Raw genomic sequence first — 24,930 nt, forward strand, 5'->3', positions numbered from 1 at the left:
TAGCATTCTTAAAAGAAGAGGAAATCTGAGTTGAAAAGTACAGAGAACTGGAAAGGGACATAATGTCTGTTACTTACCTAGTGTTACCTTTAATAATAATAAGCAAAGAGGGCTTCTGTTTCAGGCAATTCTTACTTAAATCCATTCAGTGTAGGATTTTTTGGTGTTAGCGATTACTAGTTCTCCTTTGCTGCCCTTGCTGTGGGGGCTCATAAATGCTGGCTCTCTCTGGTTAGGTGCTGTGTGTATAAGTTCTTGGGGGGCTCTGTGGGCTAGGAGGTCTTCCCATGGCACAGATTACCCGAAGTGGGAGGTCCACTCCAACTCATCTCTTCCCAACTGCCCTCTGTTCCCATCCCAGTGGCACAGTCTTGTTTCAGATGTTTTATCTCAGTAAGACACTGGCAAGAGCCTCAAGGCCCACTACTTTCAATGATGCCTACTTGACCATGAGAAATTCATATATCCTTGCCCTAAGAAATCATGGGAAAATAGGTCCTTCACCACTCCCCTGCTGTCTTTCTTCATATCTTTTCCAACTCTTTCTCCCTGCTCAAATAGCTATTTCCTTCTTGGCAGCCACCTTCAGTTTTTGCAAGTGATTTCTCTTTAAAATTCTCTGTACTTGCCTTGGGGGATGAGTCAGGTAATAGAATGTACAACTTGGACAAATTCATTTAGTCTCACAGTTTGGACAATTCATTCTCTCTCTCACCATTCCTCCCCACCCTCAATCCATCCATATACACTTTGTAACAGCTTGTGTGGTAGGGTAAAAGGGAGAGGACTGGGGTAATGATTTCAGGGTAGCACCATTATCTTCATGAACATCAAAGGGGATATTTGTACCTTAGAACATGTACTTATCTTTGGCCTTCGGGCAACAGAAGATGTCCCAATCAACATTCTGTTAACATGAATGTATCATATCTTTATGTATAATACTTTTTCTCATGTTCTTGGCTATATGTTATCCTAAAATTTAGAAAAACCATTTTCTTGACCTATAGTAACTTCAGTATAATTTTTGCTAGTTAAATATTTGGAAGGAAATTGAGTTTGAGAATGAAAAGTCACATGGGCAAGGGCAGCTTGAGAAATCCAACCACAGATCTTAGGAAGCTTCAGTTTTTACACCACCTTTAGGAAGCACTTAAGAGGTAGCACATTCAGCGTTAAAAACATCATGAGGTGGACTTTTAAAACCATCCGCCCTCAATTTTAGAGAACTTAAACAGGTCCTCTGTTGACACACTATTCACTTATTTTGAGAGCATTTTCTTAGTAGAAAGCATAAAGACATTTTTATACTCTAGTATGTCTTAGTACTTTTTTTAAAAACTTGGGCAAATAAAAATACAACATATTTTTAAAGGTCATAAACAAGAGTAAATAGAAAGTGTTAAACGAAATTCAACTGAGGAAATCTTAAAGACCTTAGTGGCTTTATTTGACAATTTATGAATCAGGGAGCATCCAGTCTAAAATAGAAAAGTGCCCTGAAGAGCTATACAAAATGACTTTTATACGCAGAAGGGGGTGGGACAAGTAAGTTACAAGCAGAGTGGATTGGCTGTGGCAAGGTCACCTTCCTTTAGGGGACTGGAGGGGTCTATCGGGCAGGTTACCTCACTAGTCTGACCAGGCAATTCCAGATTGACTGGTTTTAGATACCACTCCTGGGAGAGGTTGAAACTGTAAAGTTTGGTATTAAAGTTTTGGTTTGATGATTTGGACTTAGCACAAATGTCTCCATTTTAGAGTATGTTGTCTCTCTCTTTTTTTTTTTTTTTGGTTTATGCAACTTTATTGAAGGAAAATATATCAATTACTAGCAGAGCTATTAGTTGATTACTCATCCATTGACAACTTGCATCATTTATTCAGTGCTATATTAAACAGTGTATTGGAAGATAGATTAACTAATAGCTCCAAGCCTCCTAACAATTTAAATGAGAATTACAAAATGTTTGAGACCCTATCTTGGAATACAAAAGGTGTTTGACTTCCAATTTCCATTCTCTGTAGAACAAGAACAGGTCATTCCTTTATTGACATGCATAAAATACGTCACATTTTCTGTTCTGCTGATGCTATAAATTCAATACCAATTCTCCAGCCACATCAGTTATGAGCATAAAGTATATCATGTAACCTCAAATCTCTAATAGTGGAAGCCTTAAAAAAAGACTGGATGCTAGAATAATGCTGCTTCCTTTGATGTGACAACTGAGCATCCATCTCCCTCCCCCTGAGATGATTTCTTCAGCATGTTAGAGCAGTGAGGAATGGTTTTAGTCTCATAACCAAGTTAGAGGGAAGACATAGGCCACATAATACACATGCTCCATTTTTAAAAAAATTCTGAATCTTGGGCAACTGTTCTCTTGTAACTACTTTACAGTTTCTAAAAGCAGTTACTGTCCAAAGCTGGAAGAACTTAAGTCTTCTCAGATGAGCATGTGAATGAATGGAGGGAGGTAAACAAAAAATAAAATTAAAAAAGATGAGGTCTGATAGGGGAACAGCCGGATAAGAAAATCAAAAAAGGAACAGTGATTTAAAGTTTATTCCAGCTGTAATGCGGGTTATTCTGACTTTAAGGTAGCATCACATGGCATACTTCTGAGTCCATTCCCGAGATATTCTGTTGTACTTATCTCTGTCTGTTTTATAGATCCATGCAATCTCTGGCTCTAGGGGGTCATCTGGGTTTGGATCACATAGCAGTGAACAAATGGATAAAAGAACTTCAGAAATAGTTAAAGCAGGAGACCATTGTGATCTTAGAATATCAAGACAAATGCTGCCATTACTGTTAATATTTGGATGATAAATTCTTGTTGTAAATGCAACCTTATGGTTTGAAGGGGTAGTCTGTGGGAAAATGAATTGTCAAAAAGAATACACCGCCTTGATATGGGCTGTCATTAGGTCCCATAATTGTGGCTTGCCAATGAAACATATCATCCCCAGCTGGACCTGCAGAACATTGTGCTGGAGGGTCACGGGCCAGATCACTAAGTTCCTTATTAATCCGTTTCAGCGCCATAGTCTGTGCTTTTTGTCTGGCTCCTCACTCTCTCGGTGTGTGCTCAAAGGTCTGGCCAAAACTCTTGATTATCCGGGCGGCAGGGAAGGATTGTCTCTTCGTCTCCCACCGGCTCTGCCAGACACAGGCGCAGAGGGGCCGGGGCCTCCCTCGAGCTGCGGCCTCGGCCTCCTCCCCGCGCGGCAGCTGGTGCCTCCCCGGCCCTACGAGGCTCACGCGCACGACACTAGAGTATGTTGTCTCTTTTTAAACAGTATCATCAACAAATAAAAATGTACCTTTTACTTTGAATTTCCTGACCAGTTATTACTCCTAAAAGTGTCCCAAACTCTCATAGAACAAAGGGTGGAAAATTAGGATGGAAAACTGGAAACAAGAAACAAAGGATGGAAAATTAAATTTTAACAAAATTTGAAGGTTGGAAAAGTATCTTAAGATCTTTTTAAGAACTGTGTGGAAATGGATGCCTAATAACAAAGGAGTGGGAGAAGAGGGAAACAGTTTCTGTCCAGCTTTAATTCATGGAGCAATAATTTGTGTCACTTTGCATAATAAATGAACTGAATTATAATAACATTGCAGAATGTAATACTTTATTAATAATCTAAATCTGTGGAGAAATTTTATTAGTTGCCCTTTCACAAGTGCTCTTGGTTTTTAAAAATTCATTCAGCATTTATTAGATACCAACTACACATCAGATACTGTTTAATACATGCATAGCGTATTATGAAATAAAAACCAGTAATTGCCATAAAAAAAATCAGCCAAGTGCTATGGAGACTCAAAGAAGAAACTTCTTCCAGCAGGAGGAATGAGGGAAAGCCTCATAGAGGTGAAATTTGAGCTGTCCCTCAAATAGTAAATAGATTTTCCCAATTTTCTTGATCAGGAGAATCAGCATTCCAGGGGAGGAAAACATTGCATTCTTGAAATAAAATGACCCTTGTTCAGTTTGACGGGTGCATAAGGCAACCAAAGTAGAACAGTGGAACATTTGGCTAGATAGGTAGGTTGTGACTATAGGACGAGACGTGTATGTGAGGGGGCGGGGGAAGCCTTGAACTCCGGGCTAAGGAATTTAGCCCTTAGGGGAAAAAGCGGAAGATTTTTAGCAAGGGGAAGGGAGAAAAGGGAGAAGGGGACTGACCTTGCTCTAGAAGTCATGACTAAGAAGAGAGAGTATTTGAGGGAGGAAGGTCCCAGAAGATAAAACTTGAGATAGTAACAAAGGCCTGAGGTGAAAAGGACAGCAGTGACAATCCTGGAATGAGCCAGTGCAGGGTGGAGTGGATGAATAAGGGGAGGTAGAAGATGGGCAGATGTAGAGACAGGAAGGGTACGAGTGCTAGAATTTAAACGTATTCATCACGGTTAGCTTCAATATTAAAAAAAAATAATACTGAGATTAGAGATTTGGGCATCCGTGGTGAGGGGATAGTGGCTGAGAACAGAACGGCCCCCCACAGCACTGAGCCTGGGTTGTGGGGACAGGGAAGACGGAACAATGTTACGAGCTGTGAGCCTAGGGAGGGGTCCACTTGCCAGAGGTTACTAAGGGTGAAGGGAAGGTGTGGCACAAGAGGAGAACTTAAGAATTTAAAAGGAATGTAAATTTAAATTTAAAAGGAGCTAAATAAAACACCTTGTGTGAACATCCTGCATCAGATGGACCTGGGTCCGTGAGTCCTCACTTAGCTCCATGAACTTGGTGGACTGACTCTGAGTCTCAGATTCCTTGCCTGCTAATGATGACATGACCAGCTTTATTTTTAAAAAATATATATTTATTTAAGCGAGAAAGAGAGAGGGAGAGAGAGAATCTGGAGCAGGCTCCACGCCCCTGAGATCATGACCTGAGCTGAAATCAAGAGTCAGGTGCTTAACTGACTGAGCTACCCAGGTGCCTCATGATATATAATACCGTTGAGATGAATGAGATTGTATACACCCTCCCCTCCATCTGCTCCCACCGGACATATATAAAATGTTCAAATAGTTTAGACTTTTTCTTTGCAGAGCATTTTTGTCAGCATTTGAGAGGCTGGCAGGCATCCAGATAAAGATGATGAGATTCTAATCTTAAGCAGCTAAAGAGCTAGCCTTGTAGCTACAGATGGTAAGAGGGGGTAGTTTGCTGGGTTTTGCTGAACAATAGGTGGGTGACTCTTGCCCTGCACCAGTTAAATGGGCCTAAAAAGTTGAACAAGTTTTTTTATTAATGTAGCCTTTAATCAAACAAAACCACTCGTGAGATGAAGGAAGTTCTTTGCAAAGTTGTACTAAAAAAACAATTGTTCCACATTTAGTTAGGTTAAACCTCCAACTAAAAATAAATTAAATCTAGTTACAAAAGCAACAATGATAATTAAAATAAAACTTCGTCTTAGACATTTCAGAGCCCTAATCCTTATACAACACAATTTCACTGCAGGAAAATAAAATCAAAATGCTCTATGAATTATAATGGGGTTTTACCAATTGTTAATATTCAAGTCCCTCAAAAGCAAATGGAAAACACAAGTCCAGACACAAGTGGATATAATATTGAGCACAATATTATATTATATCCTTTGTGTGGGAGAAGACATTCTCCACACAGTGATTTCTACTTAGCTACATACAATATATTAAGATAATGTACAATACATATTTAACTCAAAGAAAGTGTTATATGTTAATACTTTATAAGATGAATCCTCTAGCCAAGTGGATCAGAAGCTTTCATCTGTTAGTAAAGCTAAGGCACTATGTATTTTTCCCCACAATATGGATTTGTGTCATTTAAATTGAAGAAATTGATCTTATGTGATGGTACGTATGCCTGGGGAGCCATCTTTTTTTTCCTTTAAGTAGGCTCCAAGCCCAGCAAGGAACCCAATGCAGGGCCCGAATTCACAACCCTGAGATCAAGACTTGAGCTGAGATCAAGAGTCGGACACTTAACCAACTGAGCCACCAAGGCACCCTGTGAAGGGCCAACTTTGAGACTCACATATACTCTTGACACTTGGCAATGCAAGGAGAAAGCATTCCACATACCAGAGCAAATCAAAGCATGAGCATCATTTAGCTTAATTTTTGCAAAAGTTTATAGACAGGTGTTTTTCTCATGCTTCACCACCAGAGTTGGGAAACCATGTATGGGAGCCAAATCCTGTCTGTGCCTGCTGTTTTTATAAATAAAGTTTTATTGGAACACAAGCATGCCATTTGTTTATTATTGTCTATGCCTGCTTTTGTGATGCAAAGGCAGAGTTGAGTAGTTGTAACAGGCCAGTATGGCTTAAAATATGTAGTATCTGGCCCTTTATAGAAAATGTTGGAAGGAGTCTGGTGAGAAGCACCCAGTGCCCCAGACAAGTGGGGCGCAAGGTATAGTCTGACAATAGGCATCTTCCCAGGGACCTGGTGTGGTGTCCAGGTACATGCTAGTGCTTAAGCCGTTTGTCCAGTAAATCCTGGGACTTGCTTTGTCCGAGGGGAAAAAAGAATGGACTCCTTTAAAAGCAGCTTAACCATGTTCAAAGTTGACAAAGTTCGTGAGTAACCTTTTCATCCAGATTTGCCCAGAACTAGAAATGCCCTATCCATATTTTATTACCCATATTTTACATGAATTGAATAATCACACTAAGTTATAGAAGATTATGCTTTTTTAACAGTCTCGTTGCTCTTACTATTACACGGATCATTAGAATTTTCACTCTAACACTAGCTTGGACCCCGTTAGAATTAATCAGTGGAGAAACCAGATGATGAGACCGATTTTTCATTTCAGCCAGCGTTTCTCCTGTCTTCTATGTATCAAGCAGGGCACAGGTGTAGGGCACAGCCCCTTCTCCTCTCTACATCCCCGGCTCTGCAGTAAGCAGGATTGGCCAGCAAGGCACTCGGCCCAGCCCAGAATTTCACTGCATGGTTTGCACAGAAAATCATTTGAAAATCAATATGAAGTCACCAACATGCAGAGAAAGGTATCTGCAAGGTTATGTGTGGAGGGTCCAGTGATGAGTTCTGAGATCAAGGTCCCTGATCCTCTTCAAAGGGGTCTTAGAGGAAGGAAAGAGCAAAAAACAACTCAAGTGAAATAAGACACTTGGGTTTGTGTTTGACTCTCAAAATTATGTTTAATGGAAAAAATCAATGACACATGCCAAGGGAGAGAGCTCTGGTCATTAGGTATTTTTCTTCATGTTGCTTTTGGTTCCCCAGAAATAAAAATAAACACAAAGTGCAAATCCTTGGGAATAAGACCCACTCCTCCTACCTCCCTTCTGTGAATAGATTAGTGACAAATGAGCAGCGGAGTAAGGATTGTATTAGGGGAGAAAAGAGGATTCTGGTAGAAATGAGACTAGAGGTTCCTTAAGCGTCTATCAGTAGTTTCTGAACCCTCTAAATCAGACTCCTGCACAGAGGGTGCACACAGTTTGTATTTTCATGCTCTGTGGATTAATTTCACAATCAGTATCATATATTTTAGTAAGTTTCTCTAGGAGTTAGGACATTTAACATTTCATAAACCCCAGAATCTTACAAAGTTTTGTGATTCTTTTAACTTAGTCCAGAGGCAAAAAGCCAGACTGGATTTTATTTAGGTGCTGACAGAACTATTTGTTTAAAATAACAATTTCAAGTAATTTAACGATCATAAAAATTATCACGAAATACCAAATTCATCTCCTCATGTACCTCTTTGCAAATGTAAGACAAAGCAGAGTTTTATAATCTTTTAATAACTTGTGTAACAACTGTGGTTTTGGCGTATCTCAAAGGTGGAATTCTTTTAAATTATAAAGGATTTTGTATGCTTGAAATCCTAGGAAAAGGGAAAAAAACAAGTTTAAGTATAATGTATTAATTCATATTTAAAGAAATATATAAATTTTATCAGTATAAAGCTACATGCGCTATGAGAATTGATAGGTAAAAACCAACATATAGTTAACTAAATCTATTTTATGGGGAATTAAATAAATACTAGGAGACAAGTTCTCTGAAACTTTGCCTAAAGAGTAAAGAAGTCGGAGTGGGAATTAGAGTGGAAGAAATCTTATCTGCTTGGGGTATGCTCCCGCTCAGCATCCTATCATGCACGGTACAGCTCCCCCAAAAGGAAACTATGCAAAATTGTAAGAATTCATTATATAAGAATTCAAAAGGGAAATTACAACATAAGAATGATGAGAAATTGTCAATAATGCCAGGACTGAGAAATTGTGCTCTAGGGCAAAACCAGAATGGAAGGCTTGACCTCTCAGTGGATGAGGGCAACCAAGAGGAAGACAATGAAAAAATAAGAGGTTTCTGCTCTTCTGACTCAGCCACAAAGTGTCTCCTACTGTTTGGAAGGATGAGATTACTTTGTTCCACATTTAAGGAGTGTTTTCTATAAATTGTAGGAACAAATATGACAGAGTTACACATTGCTTATCTGCTAATGAAAGAATTTAATACGATCGTGGTACAGTAAACTACAAAATCAAATGACTTCTGTGAGAGATTCTGGAGTAGACAATTTAAAAAAAATCAAATTTTGACAGAAAAAAAAAAGTCTATGGGACAATAAATGGGTCTTAAATTTAGTGTCCATTAGAGTCACTCAAGTGTTTAAAATATCAGTGTCCACTGCCTCCCCCGAGCTTTACATAGGAAATCTAAGAGAATCCTTGCCACTGAGTGCCAAGGAGGTCAGAGAACCAGTGTTCCATTTCTCAAGAAAGGGCTTAGACCTCCCAAAACACTGGAAACCTTCCTCCCTTACCTCTCATATTCCTGAAAAAAAAAATCCAGAAGGTTGAATATCCATCCAAAGAGCTACAAAATCTGAGCAACGATGGTATTTACTGCTTCACTGTAGAGTTCACAAATGCAAAAGTACACAAGGGTCCAAATTATGTTGCCTAAACCATCTGAATTGGATAATTATTGTATCCCTTCAGGGAGTTCTGAAATATTCCTTTCGGCAATAGCAGAGGATATTCCATATTCCTAAACTTTCCAAGTTCTCTGAATAACCAAAGGAGAGTCTTGGAATCAAAGATCTGGGGGAAGCCATCTGCTTGGGCAAGCTGACAGGAATCCAGGTGCCTGGATCCAGCCCCACCACTATGATCCTGTGAGAACTTGGGTCTTAATTTTCTCATCTATGAAATGGAGCTGATAACACCAGACCTAATGATGCTAAGGAAGCTAATGATAGCAAACACCATGAGAAAAAGAATGGTAGGCAAAGCCCCATTGCTCTACAAATGCAACTTTATCATACCATTCCAGACAGAGGATGGAAGCTAACAGTCACTCACCTCCTTCTGAAGACCAGTCGTAGACCCTCGCACAAAGTGTATTAAAAGTGAAAATCCATCACTTTCTGTACAATCATTTCATTTCCCCTGCCCTATTTCCTAAACACATCTGATCTATAAATGTGCTTTAAAAATACTCACATTTTCACTCATTGTGGTGGCTTTAGATGCAGAACTACTCTTCCTGTTTGTGGAATATAAAAGACAATATTAAAACATGCCAGCAAGCCTAACTGAATTTCTTATATTTATAGACAATATTCCACAGAGAAAGCCACATAACAAAGTAACAGCCTGTGAAGCCCTACGTATCTCATTGTAGCCTGGGGCTAAAGATTTCTCTGGAATGTGCAAACAGAGACTTGCTTTTAACTTAGCAACTTTTTAGCATTTAGCACTTTGAAAACTTGAACACTATAATCAAAATTCATTTTTTTTTCCCCACGGAAAGAAAGTTTTACATGGTAACTGAGGTTCTAATCGTCTGTTATAGGCTGAACTGTGTCTTCCCCAACAATTCATGCTAAAGTTCCAACTACCAATACCTCAAAATGTGACCATATTTGGAGATAAGGTCTTTAAATTAAATTAAAATGAGGTCATTAGGTGGACCCCAATCCAATATGACTGCTGGCCTTATAGGAAGAGTAAATGTGGAGACAGACACAGGCACAGGGAAGACAATGTGAAGACAGAGAGAAGATCATGTACAAGCCAAGCAGAGAGAGGCTTGGAACAGATCTTCCCTCACAGCCCTCAGAAGGAACCAACCCTGCTATCATCTTGATCTGGACTTGCAGCCTCCAGAACTGTAAGAAAATGAATTTCTGTTTAAGCTACTCATCTGTGGCACTTTGTGACCACAGTCCTAGCAAATTAATATAACATCCAATTCATTATCCAACAAATTTTAAGGGCCATGGATTTGACAAATGGCAGGAGATGTGTCTAGGAGTAAAGATACTGCCTCCCAGATTCCTACCTACCTAAGAGACAATGTGATTAAAGAAAAGAATAATCTTCCCCATGGTAGTGATGCTCTCTTCTGCTCAAAACCCTCCAATTACTTTCCATCTTCCTCAATAAAGGTGGAAGTCTTCACAATTGCCTGGGGTGGGATGTGGATGGCTATAGCATCAGGCAGCCCTGTTTTCTGAACTCTCCCCCTTTGCTACTGCTAGTCCTGATAACTTGGAGCTCATTTTGGACTTGTACTGGGATAGGATTAGACACAGTGAACAGGGTTGAGCAGGAAGTCTAGGAACAGGAAATCAATGGCAGCTAAGGCAGCTGAGAGTAGAGAGGAATGCCCATTGCCCCACATTGGGTCTGCTATTTCCATGTACACCGGAAGGACAGTCACAAATCATGCACATAAACTTGGTGATCTCATACACCAGTGATTCCTAAATTGCTAATCCTAGTTATTTCCCCAAACTCCACGTTTATATATCTTGTTATCTACTAAACTTGGTGATCTCATACATCAATGATTCCTAAATTGCTAATCCTAGTTATTTCCCCAAACTCCACGTTTATATATCTTGTTATCTACTAATTATCTCTACTTGGAAGCCTAATTGGCATCTCAAATATTAAAATTCCCAAATATTCCAGACCTTCCCACCTAATGCTCCCAAACCTGCTCCTCCCAAAGTCTTACACATTTCAGTAATTGGTAACATCTTTCTTCCCATAGCCGTGGAGCTATCTTTGATTTTTCTCTTTTTCTCCCACATCCACATCCAACCAATCAGTAACTTGTTCAAAATGTATCCAGAATCCTATCACTTCACATCTCCAACACCATCACTTTGGAACCAGCTACCATTTTCTCTTGGCTGGATAATTATTGAGTAGTTTTCTAACTGGTCTCCCTGCTTCCTCCACTCTTTGCTACCTTATAGATGATTCTTAACAGAGCAGTGAATGTGAGCTTCGAAGAATTAAGTAACAAGATATTACTCCCTGACTCAAAGCCTTCCAATGACTTCCCATCTTACTCAGAATCAAAGTCAAACTCCTCACCACTGCCTAGAAGGCGCTCCATGTAATCTGGCCTCCACTACTTTTGTGCACTCTTCCCTTCTCTCCATTGTCCTCACTCAGTTTCAGCCACACCAATCCCCTCAACGTGCCTCAGATACTTACTCCAGGTGTGCGTGGCCTCTAGACCTTTCCATCTGTTCTTTCTCTTCTGCTTGAATGCTCTTCTCATGGGTATCTGCCTAATTTGCTCTTTGTGCTCCTTCAGGTCCTTCTCAAACATCACTGTGAATGAACCACCTAACCACCCTAAAGGACGATCTCCACTCCTACCCTATGCATTCTCTATTCTCTTACCCACTTTAGTTTTCTCCACAATACTTATTACAGTCTGACATACTGTAGAGTTTACCTAAGTGTTTTTACTTTCCACCTTTCTCTATATAAGCTCCATGAGGCAGAGAGCTGGGTGGCCCGTTTTGTTCACTGCTGTACTACCACTCCCTAGGAAGTGTTGGGCACAAAATAAGTATTCATTTCAATGTGAAAATGGCTGTTCAGTAAAATTTTATTCGAAAATTTTTAATTTAGCAAAATACAGCAAATATATTTTTTAAAGTAGTACTATGGAAGTGCCTACAGAGTCAAATTAGTGACTATATGTCTTCTCTAGGTAATTAAACAACATTAACAGGTAAGCATGAGGCATGAAGTGGGATGTATTTCTTGATGAATCTGAGTCACTTCCCATAGGGATAAAACCTTCACAAATAACCCAACTTTCCATGTTTGACTTTAAACAGATGATCAACAGAAAATTAGGTGAGGTGGGGGAAAGGCATGCATTTAAGAAAAGTATACTTACTGGAACGAGGTCTCTTCTACAAAAGAATAAGTGTATATCATTAATGCAAGAGTTAATATGGTATGATACATATTCATATAAAAGCAAGTGTAGGCTTAATTTCTTTTACTCAGTCTTGTTTCTCTCTTGGTGATATTTGTACTTTCTAAATCAAGGGTTGGCAAACTATTTTCTGTAAAGAGCCACAAGGCAAATATTTAGGCTTTGTGGGCCAAGAGGTAGAATTGAGGATATTAAGTAGGTACTTATATAATAAGAGAGACCAAGTTTCCAAAAATTGTTATTAATAAAATTCAAAATATAATAATAATAATCAAAGCCTTTAGTATAGGTCTATTAATTGGAAAAATAGAATTCTTTTGTTGACAGGGGATAACATTTCTCTTAACTGGGATTCAAAGTTAGTGTTCCTTATTATCAAACAGATTGTAAATGTTCATTTGTAAAAGCCATTCTTAGCTTGTGGGCCACAGAAAAACAGGTGGCAGGCTGGATTTGGTCCACTGGTCATAGTTTGCCAACTCCTGTCTGAAATCAAGTTCAAGAAAATGATCCCCTTGGATAGATTTTCTGCCAGCTGAGGATGGGAGTAATATTCTTCACTAATGAGTTCCTATTACCCAAGTAAAATCTTTAATTAATTCAGTATTTTAAGAAAAATGTACTTACCAAGTCTCCGATAAAAATACTCAAGACAGATACTCTTTGCAAGTAGAGATAAGGATGACAAGAATTTTGCATAAGTAATCTTATCTGTCTGTACTTTCACTAGTGACCAGCAGGGGGCCTCAGCTGGATTCCATTCATAAAGTTACATTTACACTAGACTAAGACTGGAGCATCAAAGAAAAGAGCTATTAATTCACAGAGCAGCTATTCTTAATTATAGGGAATATTCTTGAAACAATGCCATGGAAACATTTCATGACAGTGAATATCTATTTATAGGTTAAGTTTTATGTTAGTATGTTTTTTTAAACCTAAATTCTAAAATTAATGTTCACTGTAAAACAATGGGTCTAAAACTTGCTTATGCTATAAACTGATTTACTATTCTATGAAAACATTCTGCTTTGTACACTATTCCCAATGGACTCTATGGAGTTCTGCAGCTTTTGAGCTCTCAGATAATTTTAAAGACTGGGAGTAAAGAAATACATTAAGAGAATAAAACATCATTATTTTTTCATCTCATTCATATCAAACGTATTTTATCATCAAATGGGGGTTTGGAGTTATAAGAGGTCTAAACTCAAAGAATTAAAAACTTTGTCCAGAAGCAACTGTAATACTATTGGTTTCTAGTTTTTATTGAACAATGCTCTATACAGTTGTGCTAAAGTTGACATTCAACATTCCACTGTTCTACACTGATAAAATATTCCACTGATTTATTTCAATGGGACTTATGATAAAACTGGAAATCAATTTACATCTTGAGATATATAATTCCTGACTTAAAGGGCTCTTAAATACATGTCAATATATTATAAATTCCATGTACGTTGACTATCCGTCAGTATCACCCCATTATGCCATCCCACGGTGCCTCTCCCATAGTCTGTGGTGTTTCCTGAATGTTGACTTGAGGAAGCTCTGCCTTTTCTCCCTCTGTTTGCCAAGGTGCTTCATAACTCACCTACATGTCACTTGAGACATTTTCTACTGCAGAAAAAGCAAGGAAAAATACTCTCGAGAGTTTGTTAGAGCTAATTAGGAGAAACAAGGTCTTGTAAGAAAACTCTATATCCACAGGAGGTTGTCCAGTGAAGAAGGGTGAAACTCACTTACTTGAAAAGTAGCCTTTCCTCTGAGCATAGCACACGCCAAGGCCACAAACAGAAATCACTGAGGCCACAACCACCACGGCCGCTATGATGCCACTCACATTGAGATCATCTGGAAGGCAAAATAAACCAGGCATGAATTTGGGTCAAATAAATGGACAGATGTAGTTATTAAATTGAAAAAATTCAAATAAGCTCCCCTTGGCAGCTATACCATAAACATGGATAGTTTCATGCTGCTGAAGCCTGTTCAACTGATTCATTCCAGGACAAGGTTCAAAGCAGATTGAAAATATTAACGGAATTAAGTTTTGCAAGAATCTTAAATTGAAAGAAGTTCCATGATTCAGAAATAACGTGTATGGCATTCCCTTGCATTCACTTGGGGAGATAATACTTCAAAGGATTAAATATCAGATTGGAAGTGATCTTCAAAGTTCAGTGAGGTCAAGTATTCAACTACCACACACCCCCAATTCTACTCAAAATTCTTCTACACCATCATCTGTGTCAATTTTACCGATAACGGAAAACTCATTCAGCCCCAAAGAAAGCCATGTGACTCTTGTTCTATAAAGTAAGAGTCAGAAACATCTTTCTTGAATTTAATTGGGCTTGTGTGTGTGTACTTATATACACATACACACTCACATACACATATGCCATTAAACTGTCATCCCATTAAGTTTAAAATTAACTAAACTCCCCAAGACTTTTTCCCGTTGCTATTAGGTCATCTTTCCTCTAACCTAATACAACTGGATTTTTTGGACCCAAGTTTGAAATCACTACCATGTTACCAACCTGCGAGGTTTTCTCAGATACTGATTCTGTTGTCCAAGAATTAGATTATGAACCTTCCAAGATCAATATTTATGTAATTGGGAACAGCATCAAAAAATATCCTCATTCAAATCATTAATTAAAATGATGACTATGACTTTGTTAGGGAAAGAACTATGGAACAGGCTATTACGTACCTCCCTTCATATAATAGAATTTATTACACCCTCTGGGTATGGGATCCAACTGTGTGAATCCATCCATCTAAATATTTAACCTGGGTCACATTTCTCCAGCTTGTCCTTCAGGATTTCATGAGCCACACCCTTCTGTCATTTGGATACTTCCTATGTATTGATTAATATATAAATTACCTATACTTTTTAAAGGAACAATTCCTCAAAGGGTTCTTGTTTTTTTTTTTAATTTAATTTTATTATATTATGTTAATCACCATGCATTACATCATTAGTTTTTGATGTAGTGTTCCATGATTCATTGTTTGTGTGTAACACCCAGTGCTCCATGCAGAACGTGCCCTCTTTAATACCCATCACCGGCCTAACCCATCCCCCCACCCCTCTCCCCTCTAAAACCCTCATTTTGTTTCTCGGAGTCCATAGTCTCTCATGGTTCATCTCTCCCTCTAATTTCTCCCCCTTCATTTTTCCCTTCCTACTATCTCTTTTTTTTTTTTTTTTAACATACAATGTATTATTTGTTTCAGAGGTACAGGTCTGTGATTCATCAGTCTTACACAATTCACAGCGCTCACCATAGCACATACCCTCCCCAATGTCCATCACCCAGCCACCCCATCCCTCCCACCCCCCACTACTCCAGCAACCCTCTGAGATTAAGAGTCTCTTATGGTTTGTCTCCCTCTCTGGTTTCATCTTGTTTCATTTTTCCCTCCTTTCCCCTATGATCCTCTGTCTTGTTTCTCAAATTCCTCATATTAGTGAGATCATATGATATGTGTCTTTCTCTGATTGATTTATTTCGCTTAGCATAATAAAAGGGTTCTTGTTTTTAAAAGCAAGTATTAATTAACGTGTGATTAATTTGAAGAAAATATTAGGTAGCACTTTCTCAACAATAATTTTAGATATCTAAAAGCACTGCACATTTTGGGAAAGATTTTTTTCTTAAGAAATATTATTTAAGTGAGTATGCTTATCATAAAACTTTCTGGTCTCAAAATTTTTTTCTAATGCCAAGGGTTATTAATTTTCTCATAAATCTGAAATATTAACTGATTTTTTTAAGAAAGAAAACTGAATACCTCTTTTGGAAGGCTGAGCAATTTGACCAGAGTAGAAAACATTAATTATTGCTTGGCATAAACTCAGTTCAGTTTTAGGGGCACCTGGCTGGCTCAATCAGTAGAGCACGTGACTCTTGATCTCAAGGTTGTAAATTCAGGCCCCACATTGGGTATAGATTTTACTTAAAAGTAAAATCTTAAAAACAAACAAACAAACAACAACAAAAAATTCAGTTCATTTTTGCTTAAGCATTGAGAGGTCATTGAGATCCAGCTATTTATTTACTTAAAAAAGTAGTGGACAGGGAAATAAATTCCATAATATTCATAATCTAAGGCAAAATGAAATTAATAGGGAAAAATCTAAAATAATCACAATCTAAGGCAAAATTAAGTTAATAACTACAGAACCAAACTGTACCTACTATTTTCTTTGTAGTAGTCAACAAATGTGACATCTGTGAAGGTTTCAATCTTAGGGCTATTATCGGACAAAAATCTGTCCCATAGTTTGTCAATGAACTTGACATCTATGAAGGATTCAACCTAATGGCAGATTCTAACAAAAAAACTGTCCTATCCTGTAAGTTATGGTATAAATTTTATTTTACTTTTCTCAGTGAAATGGAAGAAGCCTTGTAAGTTAGAGCTGAGTTGTTTTCATGCTATTTGCCATTGACTGTGAGTTACTGAGCAAGTTCTATAACCGCCTTATGCCTCACTAAAGAGAAAATGTAACAACATGTACAAAAATATTTTTTTTCTTTAAAAAAAAAAGGCCACTATAAAAGGAAGGTATCATTATTCTAACTGAAAGGAAAGGAACCAAACTGTTAAAATGCTAAGTGTGAGTGGGGTCTCCTGCGAGTTTTACAGGGGGCAGCTTGGGAATAATCATCAGGTCCATGACTTACTTTCTTTCTATACTTCAAAAAGAGCGTCTTTTAGAACAGATTCTGGTTTGGGTTATAAGTTATTAGTGATAACTCACGAAGGAAACTTGACATGTGATTTCACGAATTCTTATGTATCAAAAGATATAAATTTCAACCCAAGGGCATGAAACATCTAAGATCAATGGATGAGCATTAAATGAACAAATTTTAACTTTTAAGCCAACTTATACAAGAAAGAGTAGATACGTGAAAATCGTGATCAAATTAAAGTGGTAAGACTAGCAAAGCACAAAGTATTAAATTTTAGCTGTTCTGTATTTATTTACTGCATGCTTGGAAAAAATGTAACTAGTATGTTAAGACCATGACATCACAGATATTATTTCTTGAGATGAGGCTAAATTAGGCATTGAAATTAAACAGGACCATTTAAAGAAAGAATAAATAGTGCAGGTGGTACAAGGTTACAGTAAAAAAACATGAGGGTCGTATGTGAATGAATGAATGAAGTTAGGAAAACCCTGTATCAATGCATTAATTTTAAACATGTTCTGATGAATTTTTCTAATGATAACTCCAAAGTAGCACTAAGAGGGATACCTTCTGATATTTTCAGCAAACGCTTATGTTTGACTATAACTATCAACACTTGAGTGAATTGGGTGGATAATATGTATCCCTGAATTTTAAAAAGACTCTTGTGGAAATTAGAATACACTATTGAATATCTTATACTTTAGAGCATTCTGAGGTCTAATAAGATTATATTTTACTTAAAAAGTAATGCCAAGAGTTTAACTGTACATGAACAACACAAATTAGTGTGCGTAGATCTGCATATCTCTGAGCACACTGAAAACATGAATTTCTGACCTCACAAAGATGAGGACAAGCTCCTGAACCAAGGGGGGCCATGGGTGTTCCACTTCGGGGTGCAGCCCTCCTGAGTGATCTTTAACCCCGCAGGTGTCATCTCCAGCTAGCCCTATTACAAAACACCCTTTTTCAAAACACAGGACTTTCACAAAGGGAGAATTGAACCAAATTATTAAAAACGAAATGAGGGCGCCTGGGTGGCTCAGTTGGTTAAGCGACTGCCTTCGCCTCAGGTCATGATCCTGGAGTCCCGGGATCGAGTCCCACATCGGGCTCCCTGCTCGGCGGGGAGTCTGCTTCTCCCTCTCCCACTCCCCGTTTGTGTTCCCTCTCTCGCTGTGTCTTTCTCTGTCAAATAAATAAATAAAATCTTAAAAAAAAAAATTAAAAAATAAAAGCGAAATGAAAAAAAACATGTTTGCTCTGAAACTCCTATAATCTGAAAAGATTCCTGAGTCTGATTTTATTGATTTCTAGGAAGCTTATTTTGTGAAATACATGGCAGCTATGTTTTACAGCAAATAGAGATTCATAACTACATTCGACATGTCTTTTTTGAGAACCCACTCTGGGATAAGTAAAGCACTGTATTTTAGGGGATTGAAAAAATTATCGAACACTAAAATAGCCAACTCTTGAGAGTGCTCACAATATGCCATTGCTATTCTAACCCTTCCAAATATCAGTTTTGTCTTTCTTTCTTTTTTTTTTTTTAATTATTTTTTCTTTTTGTTAGGTAAGCTCTACTCCCAACGTGGGACTTGAACTCACGACTCCCGAGATTGAGTCACATGCTCTACTGATTGAGCCATAACCCAATGAAGATAGCATATTACTACTTCTATTTTGGGGAGACTGAGGTTAAATAACTGGCCCAAGAATATGTAGCTAGTAAGTGACAGAGCTGGAAATTGAACCCCATACCAAATCCTTGACCCTGAGCAATTTATAAGACTCTTAGTTTCTGTTTGAAAGAAGATTGCCCAGACAAGCATATTTTTAAAACAATGATTTGAAAAATTCAAAAACTTGAAAAGTCGAGTGCTAAATATTCTTGGCTTGTTTGGGACATGGACTAAGAACAGCATGTTTGCTTTTTGCAACACATTATGTCAAGCTAATTTTAAACATTCCCTCTGGTTTATTCTTCCAATCACTCAGGCACAGTCCTACCCCTTGCTCCTTCCCATCCCCAAGCACATGTGCGCTCTGACTGCAAACCATTGTTCCTCCCGATATTTCATGCTTACCGACTTGCATTCGTTTCCCGGGGCACCTGCGATGTCCAACAGAATTACGGGCTTCACAGGAATATTCTCCACTGTCTAGTTTTGAAACAGTGTTAAATTGCTATTTGTGGAAGGAAAATAAATATATATTTTAAGCCATAAATCTGTAAGTAGACTCCTGAAGTAACCATGTCTCTTGAATTTCAGTATGAAGTTGGTCTCTCCTTTTTCATGACTTAGGACTTGATGTCTTTACTGTGAATTCAAAACTTTGCCATGACTTCAAGGGGTAAGTAGCTAGGCTTCCTGTTTATTTTGACAGAGAAAGACTTAAATATATATGGGGAAGTGTCTTTGTTCTGTGATACTGAGGAAGTGGTATGGTTAGGAAGGCAACTGGCATTTTAAAGTTTACAGCACAGGTAGCATTAAAGTTTTGTCAGTATTTCTAATTCCCAAGAAACACCATTTGTAAAGGAAGGCCTCCTTGGCCTGAAAGGGCTAATGCAGTTTTCTCAGCCACAAGTGAGTTCACTACAGCAGGAAATGATGAAGACTTCTTTTAGAGGGTCAGAGCTATTACCAGGAAGTAGCAGAGGGTCGAGGAAAATCTTAATCAGTTTAGCTTATAGGATTAAAAATTCTATCAGCTGTGGAATTTTCGAAAATTCTGAAAGGATAAAGGTCTAACCTTTGCTCCTTCTACTCTCTGCCAAAACAACTGAAAGGTAAGACTTTGGTATAACAGGCTTCATAAGCGTTTAGTGGATTTATCCCCTTGGTGAATTTCTGGAAGGAAGGGAGGGAGGGAAGAAGGAAGGAAGGCAGGAGGGAAGGAAGGAAGGAAGGAAGGAAGGAAGGAAGGAAGGAAGGAAGGAAGGAAGGAAGGAAGGAAGGAAGGAAGGGAGGAAAGATAGATGAAAGGAAAAAAGGAAGGGAGAAAGGGAGGAAGGAAGAGAGGAAGGAAGGAAGCAAAGATGGATGGATGGCTGGATGAATGGATGGCTGGATGGAAGGAAGGAAGGGAAGGGAGGGAGGGAGGGAGGGAAGGAGGGTAGATGGAGGGAGAAAAGGAGGAAGGAAGAGAGGAAGGAAGCAAAGATGGATGGATGGGTGGATGGCAGGAAGGAAGGGGAGGGAGGGAGGGAGGAAGTTAGTTAGGAGAGAGGCAGGGAGGGAGGGAATTCAGTGGGTCATGAATGCCTTAAAGGATCCTGCCAGGACCAGCACAGAGGGAGAGAGGGGTGCACAGAATCATGCTTTCGTGCCCTCCTGTTGCACCCTCAATACTGCCATGGTCACCATTGACCGCAGCCATGACAGCCATGAATCTCTAAGGAGCACCTCCTCATTGTCTTGGATCCTCATGCAATACATGTTATAAAAGCAGCCAGGTTTTTATTTACTAACTCCCTTTTCTTTCTCACTTGTCATTACCCACTATCTACATCCCCCTTCTTTCTGTATACTTCAACATGATGGGACAGAAAGTTTCCCCTCGTGTATTTCACCTTATGAAATCCTCTCTCACTGTCCCAAAAGCCAGACTATATAAATATTCACCAGGAATGCAAGGCCAAGGGTAAGTATTAATGATAAGTTAGACTAAAACCATAAAGGATCTACTAGGACATAACTGGTAATTAAAAGGAAGTCATTGTCATCCATACACTGGAGTCTTTGTTGCCTGTTTCTTAGGAAAGAACCCACCTTTATTCTGCCCTGGTGCATCCCTTTGACATCAAAAGATATTTCAAGGGTTGAGGTAAGTGGGGAAAGTGAATCTATATCAAACTTGCCTTGGGGCTTTTATCACCTGCTCCGAGAAAAAATAAATTTGAAAAGTAAATATAGCAACGTGTGACAGCAGTTTTTCTGTCCAAGTTCTCAGTGTAAAATCTATCGGACCTGCTGACTGAGCCTGCTGGTGCTGCAAGGGCGGGAGTGTGGTCCTCCTTGAGGAGCCACATCCAGGGGTGCCTGGGTGGCTCAGTCGGTTAAGCGTCTGCCTTCGGCTCAGGTCATGATCCCAGGGCCCTGGGATGGAGCCCCACATAGGGCTCTCTGCTCAGCGGGGAGTCTGCTTCTCCCTCTCCCACTCCCCCCTGCTTGTGTTCCCTCTCTCACTGTGTCTCTGTCAAATAAATAAATAAAAAATCTTAAAAAAAAAAATCTCTAAAAAAATTTTAAAAAAGGAGCCACATCCATCGATATGCTTTATGATTTAGCCACTTTATCAAATATGCTTTATTATTAACCAGAGGGTCTGGTTTTTAAATGTTATTATATACTAGCAGACTGAAAGAATGAATCTTTTAAAGATTTATTAAAATTATTATTATTAGTTCTCTATATTGTCTCCCCATCTCTGGTAGTGCCTTTTCCATCACTTCCCTGGGCAGGTACCACCATCTTTCCCACTGCCCTTCCTCTCTCCACATAAGAAATGGTATCAGCCCTCTCTTCTCCATCATTTTAGTTCTAATAATTTTTCTTCTCCAAATATAAGACAACTATGACACCAATGCTTGAAATGACCTTACCAGAGTTCCAGATTTTGTATTCATTGTATAGGAGCTGTTGGTGCTTTGGGAGCCAAGTTTTGGATTCTCTGACAAAGGGACGCCATCTTTAAACCATGTGTACTCAGGAGCGGGATTCCCTTCTTTGTCTTGACATCGCAGCTCTACCACAGTTCCACTCAGAGCAGAATTGGGTACTTCACAGGTTGGAACTGCTGGGGCCACTGAAGGAGGGAAGTCAAATGGCACTGGTTATTTATAAGCTTAACAAGGATTTTAACAACCACGTTAAGATGGGCTTGTTGGACACCTGTGATAGAGACTGGCTACTTGCTCAAGAGATCCACTTCCTTTCTTCACGGGCACACAGCCAGACCACATTCGCCAGCCCCCTTGCACCCAGATAGGGTCATATGCATGAGTTCTAGCCAATGGCATGTGGGAAAAGTCATCTATGCCGTTTCCAGGCCTGACCCATAAACACGGATCTAGGTACTACTTTGAAGAGATTTTGGAGATGTAACTAAGGTCCCAAATCTATTGTCTTTTAAGATAGGGAGATTACACAGGTGGGACTGACCTAATCCCACGACCCCTTGAAAAGTTGTTTTCTCTGGGTGGTCACAGAAGGGAAAGTCAGAGATTCAGAGCACAGGAAGGACTCAACATGCTTCTGTTGGACTCTAGACGGAGAGGGCCACGTGGCCCTGCTAGTGCTGCAAGGGAGAGAGGGGTGCCCAGAATCATGCTTTCGGTGCCCTCCTGTTGCACCCTCAATACTGCCATGGTCACCATTGACTGCAGCCATGACAGCCATGAATCTCTAAGGAGCACCTCCTCATTGTCTTGGATCCTCATGCAATACATGTTCCTAAAAGCAGCCAGGTTTTTATCTACTAACTCCCTTTTCTTTCTCACTTGTCATTACCCACTATCTACATCCCCCTTCTTTCTGTATACTTCAACATGATGGGACAAAAGTTTCCCCTTGTGTATGGAATGTGGTGCCTCCAGGAGCTGAGTGTGGCCCCCAGCTCACAGCCAGCATGGAATGGAGTCTTTCGTTGTACAGCCATGGGAACTGAAATCTGCCAACAAGGAGAATGACTTTTCCCCGGAACCTCCAGACAAGAACTCAGCCCACTGACTCCCGATTTCAGCCTTATGATACCCTGGGCAGCGAGCCCCACCTTGTCGAGCTGGACTGACCTACAGAACTGTGAGCCAATAAATGGGTGGTATTTTAAGCTGCTAGGTTTGTGATCATCTGTTATGTGACAATAGAAGACTAATACACCAGTGGAATCTCCTGCAAGGTTTTCTGAATTAAATTTCTGCTATATTAGTACATCACTAGTATTTTAGACCCTGGGTTATATAGAAAAAGGAAGGGGAGTTATTTTACTCTCTATGATTAGCAGTTTATACTAACATCGATGGAGAAGAAAAGATCATGTTCCTCCACCAGTTGTCAACATGAGCTGTTAATATCTATCAATGATTCTCATAATGGCTAAATATACTGGCTTTGGAGTTAATCCCACCAGGATCCAAATCCTGATCCAGACACTTATTAGCTGTGTAGACTTGGGAAAATCATTTAGCTTCTCTCTTCTCATCTATAAAAATGAAGTTGTCAGTGAAAAATTAAGTAAAATTACGTATGTGAAAGAGCCTAACACAAACTAGCTGCACAATAAATACTAATTTCCCTTCTTTACCAAATAACTTCTTTCTTTTCTTTTCTTTTTTCTCTTCTTTTCCCTCCCCTCCCCTCCTCTCCTCTCTTCTTTTCTTTTCTACCAAATAACTTCTAATACTTTCCTTGGCCTACTTTTTTGTTTTATTGCTTTTCTGTCATCTCATGTGTTAGGATTTTATACAGTAAGAGATAGACCGCATATACTGAAGGTACTGAAGGTACTGAAAAATAAACTCTTAGGGGAAATGCTCCTATGTACAAGATAGGCCCATTAAGATTTACTTTAATCTGAAATGAAAAGAGAATTTGTCAGAACAAATTTGTAAGAGTAAAATTTCAGCGGCGAATGAGGTGAAAAGGGGCAATAGCCAAGATTTTACAGGGAAAGTGGTGTTGGTGATTTCTAGAACTTTCCTGACTGGGGCCCCAGGTTGCCTCGGGGATGGGGATGAGGGTGAGGAACAGTAATCCCACAGATAAAAGCACATCACACCTAGGACTTCTAGAGTGACCGTATCTTCTTCCAGATTTTGGCCTTGCTCAGATGGGGCACTAACTTCACAGCGATATTTCCCAGCATCAGTTCTTGTAACATTTTTGATCCGTATACTGAAATCTATCATCTCAGCTCGATCTTTAAAATCACCTTTTAGAAAAAGAAGACAATGATGTTAATAACAGTGCAAATAACTTTCTATATACTACCTTCCTCAAGTCACTTCATTCAGTGACCAAGGCATTTATTTTCCTATTAATAAACTCAATTTAAAAACTAATAAAGGACTCTTAAGTATAGGAAACAAACCGAGGGTTCCTGGAGGGGAGGTTGGTGGGTGGATGTGGTAACTGGGTGATGGGCATTAAGGAGAGCACGTGATGTGATGAGCACTGGGTGTTATACGCAACTGATGAATTATTGAACTCTACATCTGAAATTAATGATGTACTATATGTTGGCTAATTGAATTTAAATAAAAAAATAAAAACTCAAAACACCGTATGCAGATGCTGCTATTTCAAATTTCTTCTTGTTTTTTAGAATGACATACAGTTCACAAAAGAACATTCAGTTCAATATTCTCATATGTTAGAGGATTCAATCCTCATTCCTGCCTCATCCCCTTTCTAATATGCTTACACAAACATTCCCACCTTCAGAAGACACTGCAGCATCTAGTTCAATTAGCTGGAAGAGTAAATTTATGTGCGGTGGCCCACATCATACTGCCACAAAAGAAAAGATGAAGGGGTCTTAAAAACACTCTTTTGATTAGTTTTTGGTAATAATATGTACAGAATGAAAATAGCGCTTTATAGAACATTCAGGTGCTAGATTGGCAATAGGAGAAAATACACGCAAAGACAGCCCTGTGGCCCACAGCAGTCTTATCTTGACAGATGAGAACAAGAGGGGTATTTTAAATTCTTTATGGACTTTGAACGTTTGTTCATGTGTTTAATTCTTTAAAATTAAAGTAATGCATAGCATTCTAAAATAATACCATGCTTCTTACACTTGTTAAATTATATTTGCAACTTCTGAATGTCTATAATGGAAAATTTCAAGCACACAAAAAATTACAGAGTATTGTAAAATAAATCTCATCACCCAGCGATAACAGTAATCCATGCATGGCCTATCCTATTCCATCTGCAC

At 39.0% G+C, this 24,930-nt stretch overlaps 1 protein-coding gene and 1 pseudogene across 1 annotated transcript in view; both read right to left on the reverse strand.

The window, feature by feature from the left end:
* Positions 1-1,773: 1,773 nt before the first annotated feature.
* Positions 1,774-5,995, reverse strand: LOC123863270 (ubiquitin-conjugating enzyme E2 D3-like; annotated as a pseudogene).
* Positions 5,996-6,142: 147 nt separating this feature from the next.
* JAM2 (junctional adhesion molecule 2) overlaps positions 6,143-24,930 on the reverse strand; it is a 61,846-nt gene continuing 43,058 nt past the window's right edge. Inside the window, exons 4-10 of the mRNA XM_045902625.3 lie at positions 23,767-23,919; positions 21,593-21,795; positions 19,071-19,170; positions 14,003-14,110; positions 12,212-12,227; positions 9,502-9,544; positions 6,143-7,874 (exon numbers count right to left, since the gene is read on the reverse strand). Coding sequence (XP_045758581.1) covers positions 7,842-7,874; positions 9,502-9,544; positions 12,212-12,227; positions 14,003-14,110; positions 19,071-19,170; positions 21,593-21,795; positions 23,767-23,919 — 656 coding nt within the window. The 3' untranslated portion in view covers positions 6,143-7,841. The remainder of the gene's footprint in view (positions 7,875-9,501; positions 9,545-12,211; positions 12,228-14,002; positions 14,111-19,070; positions 19,171-21,592; positions 21,796-23,766; positions 23,920-24,930) is intronic.

Source organism: Mirounga angustirostris, unplaced genomic scaffold (assembly GCF_029215605.1).
Source record: "Mirounga angustirostris isolate CCGP_5_RB_7025 unplaced genomic scaffold, mMirAng1.0.hap1 SCAF_1, whole genome shotgun sequence".
Classification (NCBI taxonomy): domain Eukaryota; kingdom Metazoa; phylum Chordata; class Mammalia; order Carnivora; family Phocidae; genus Mirounga; species Mirounga angustirostris.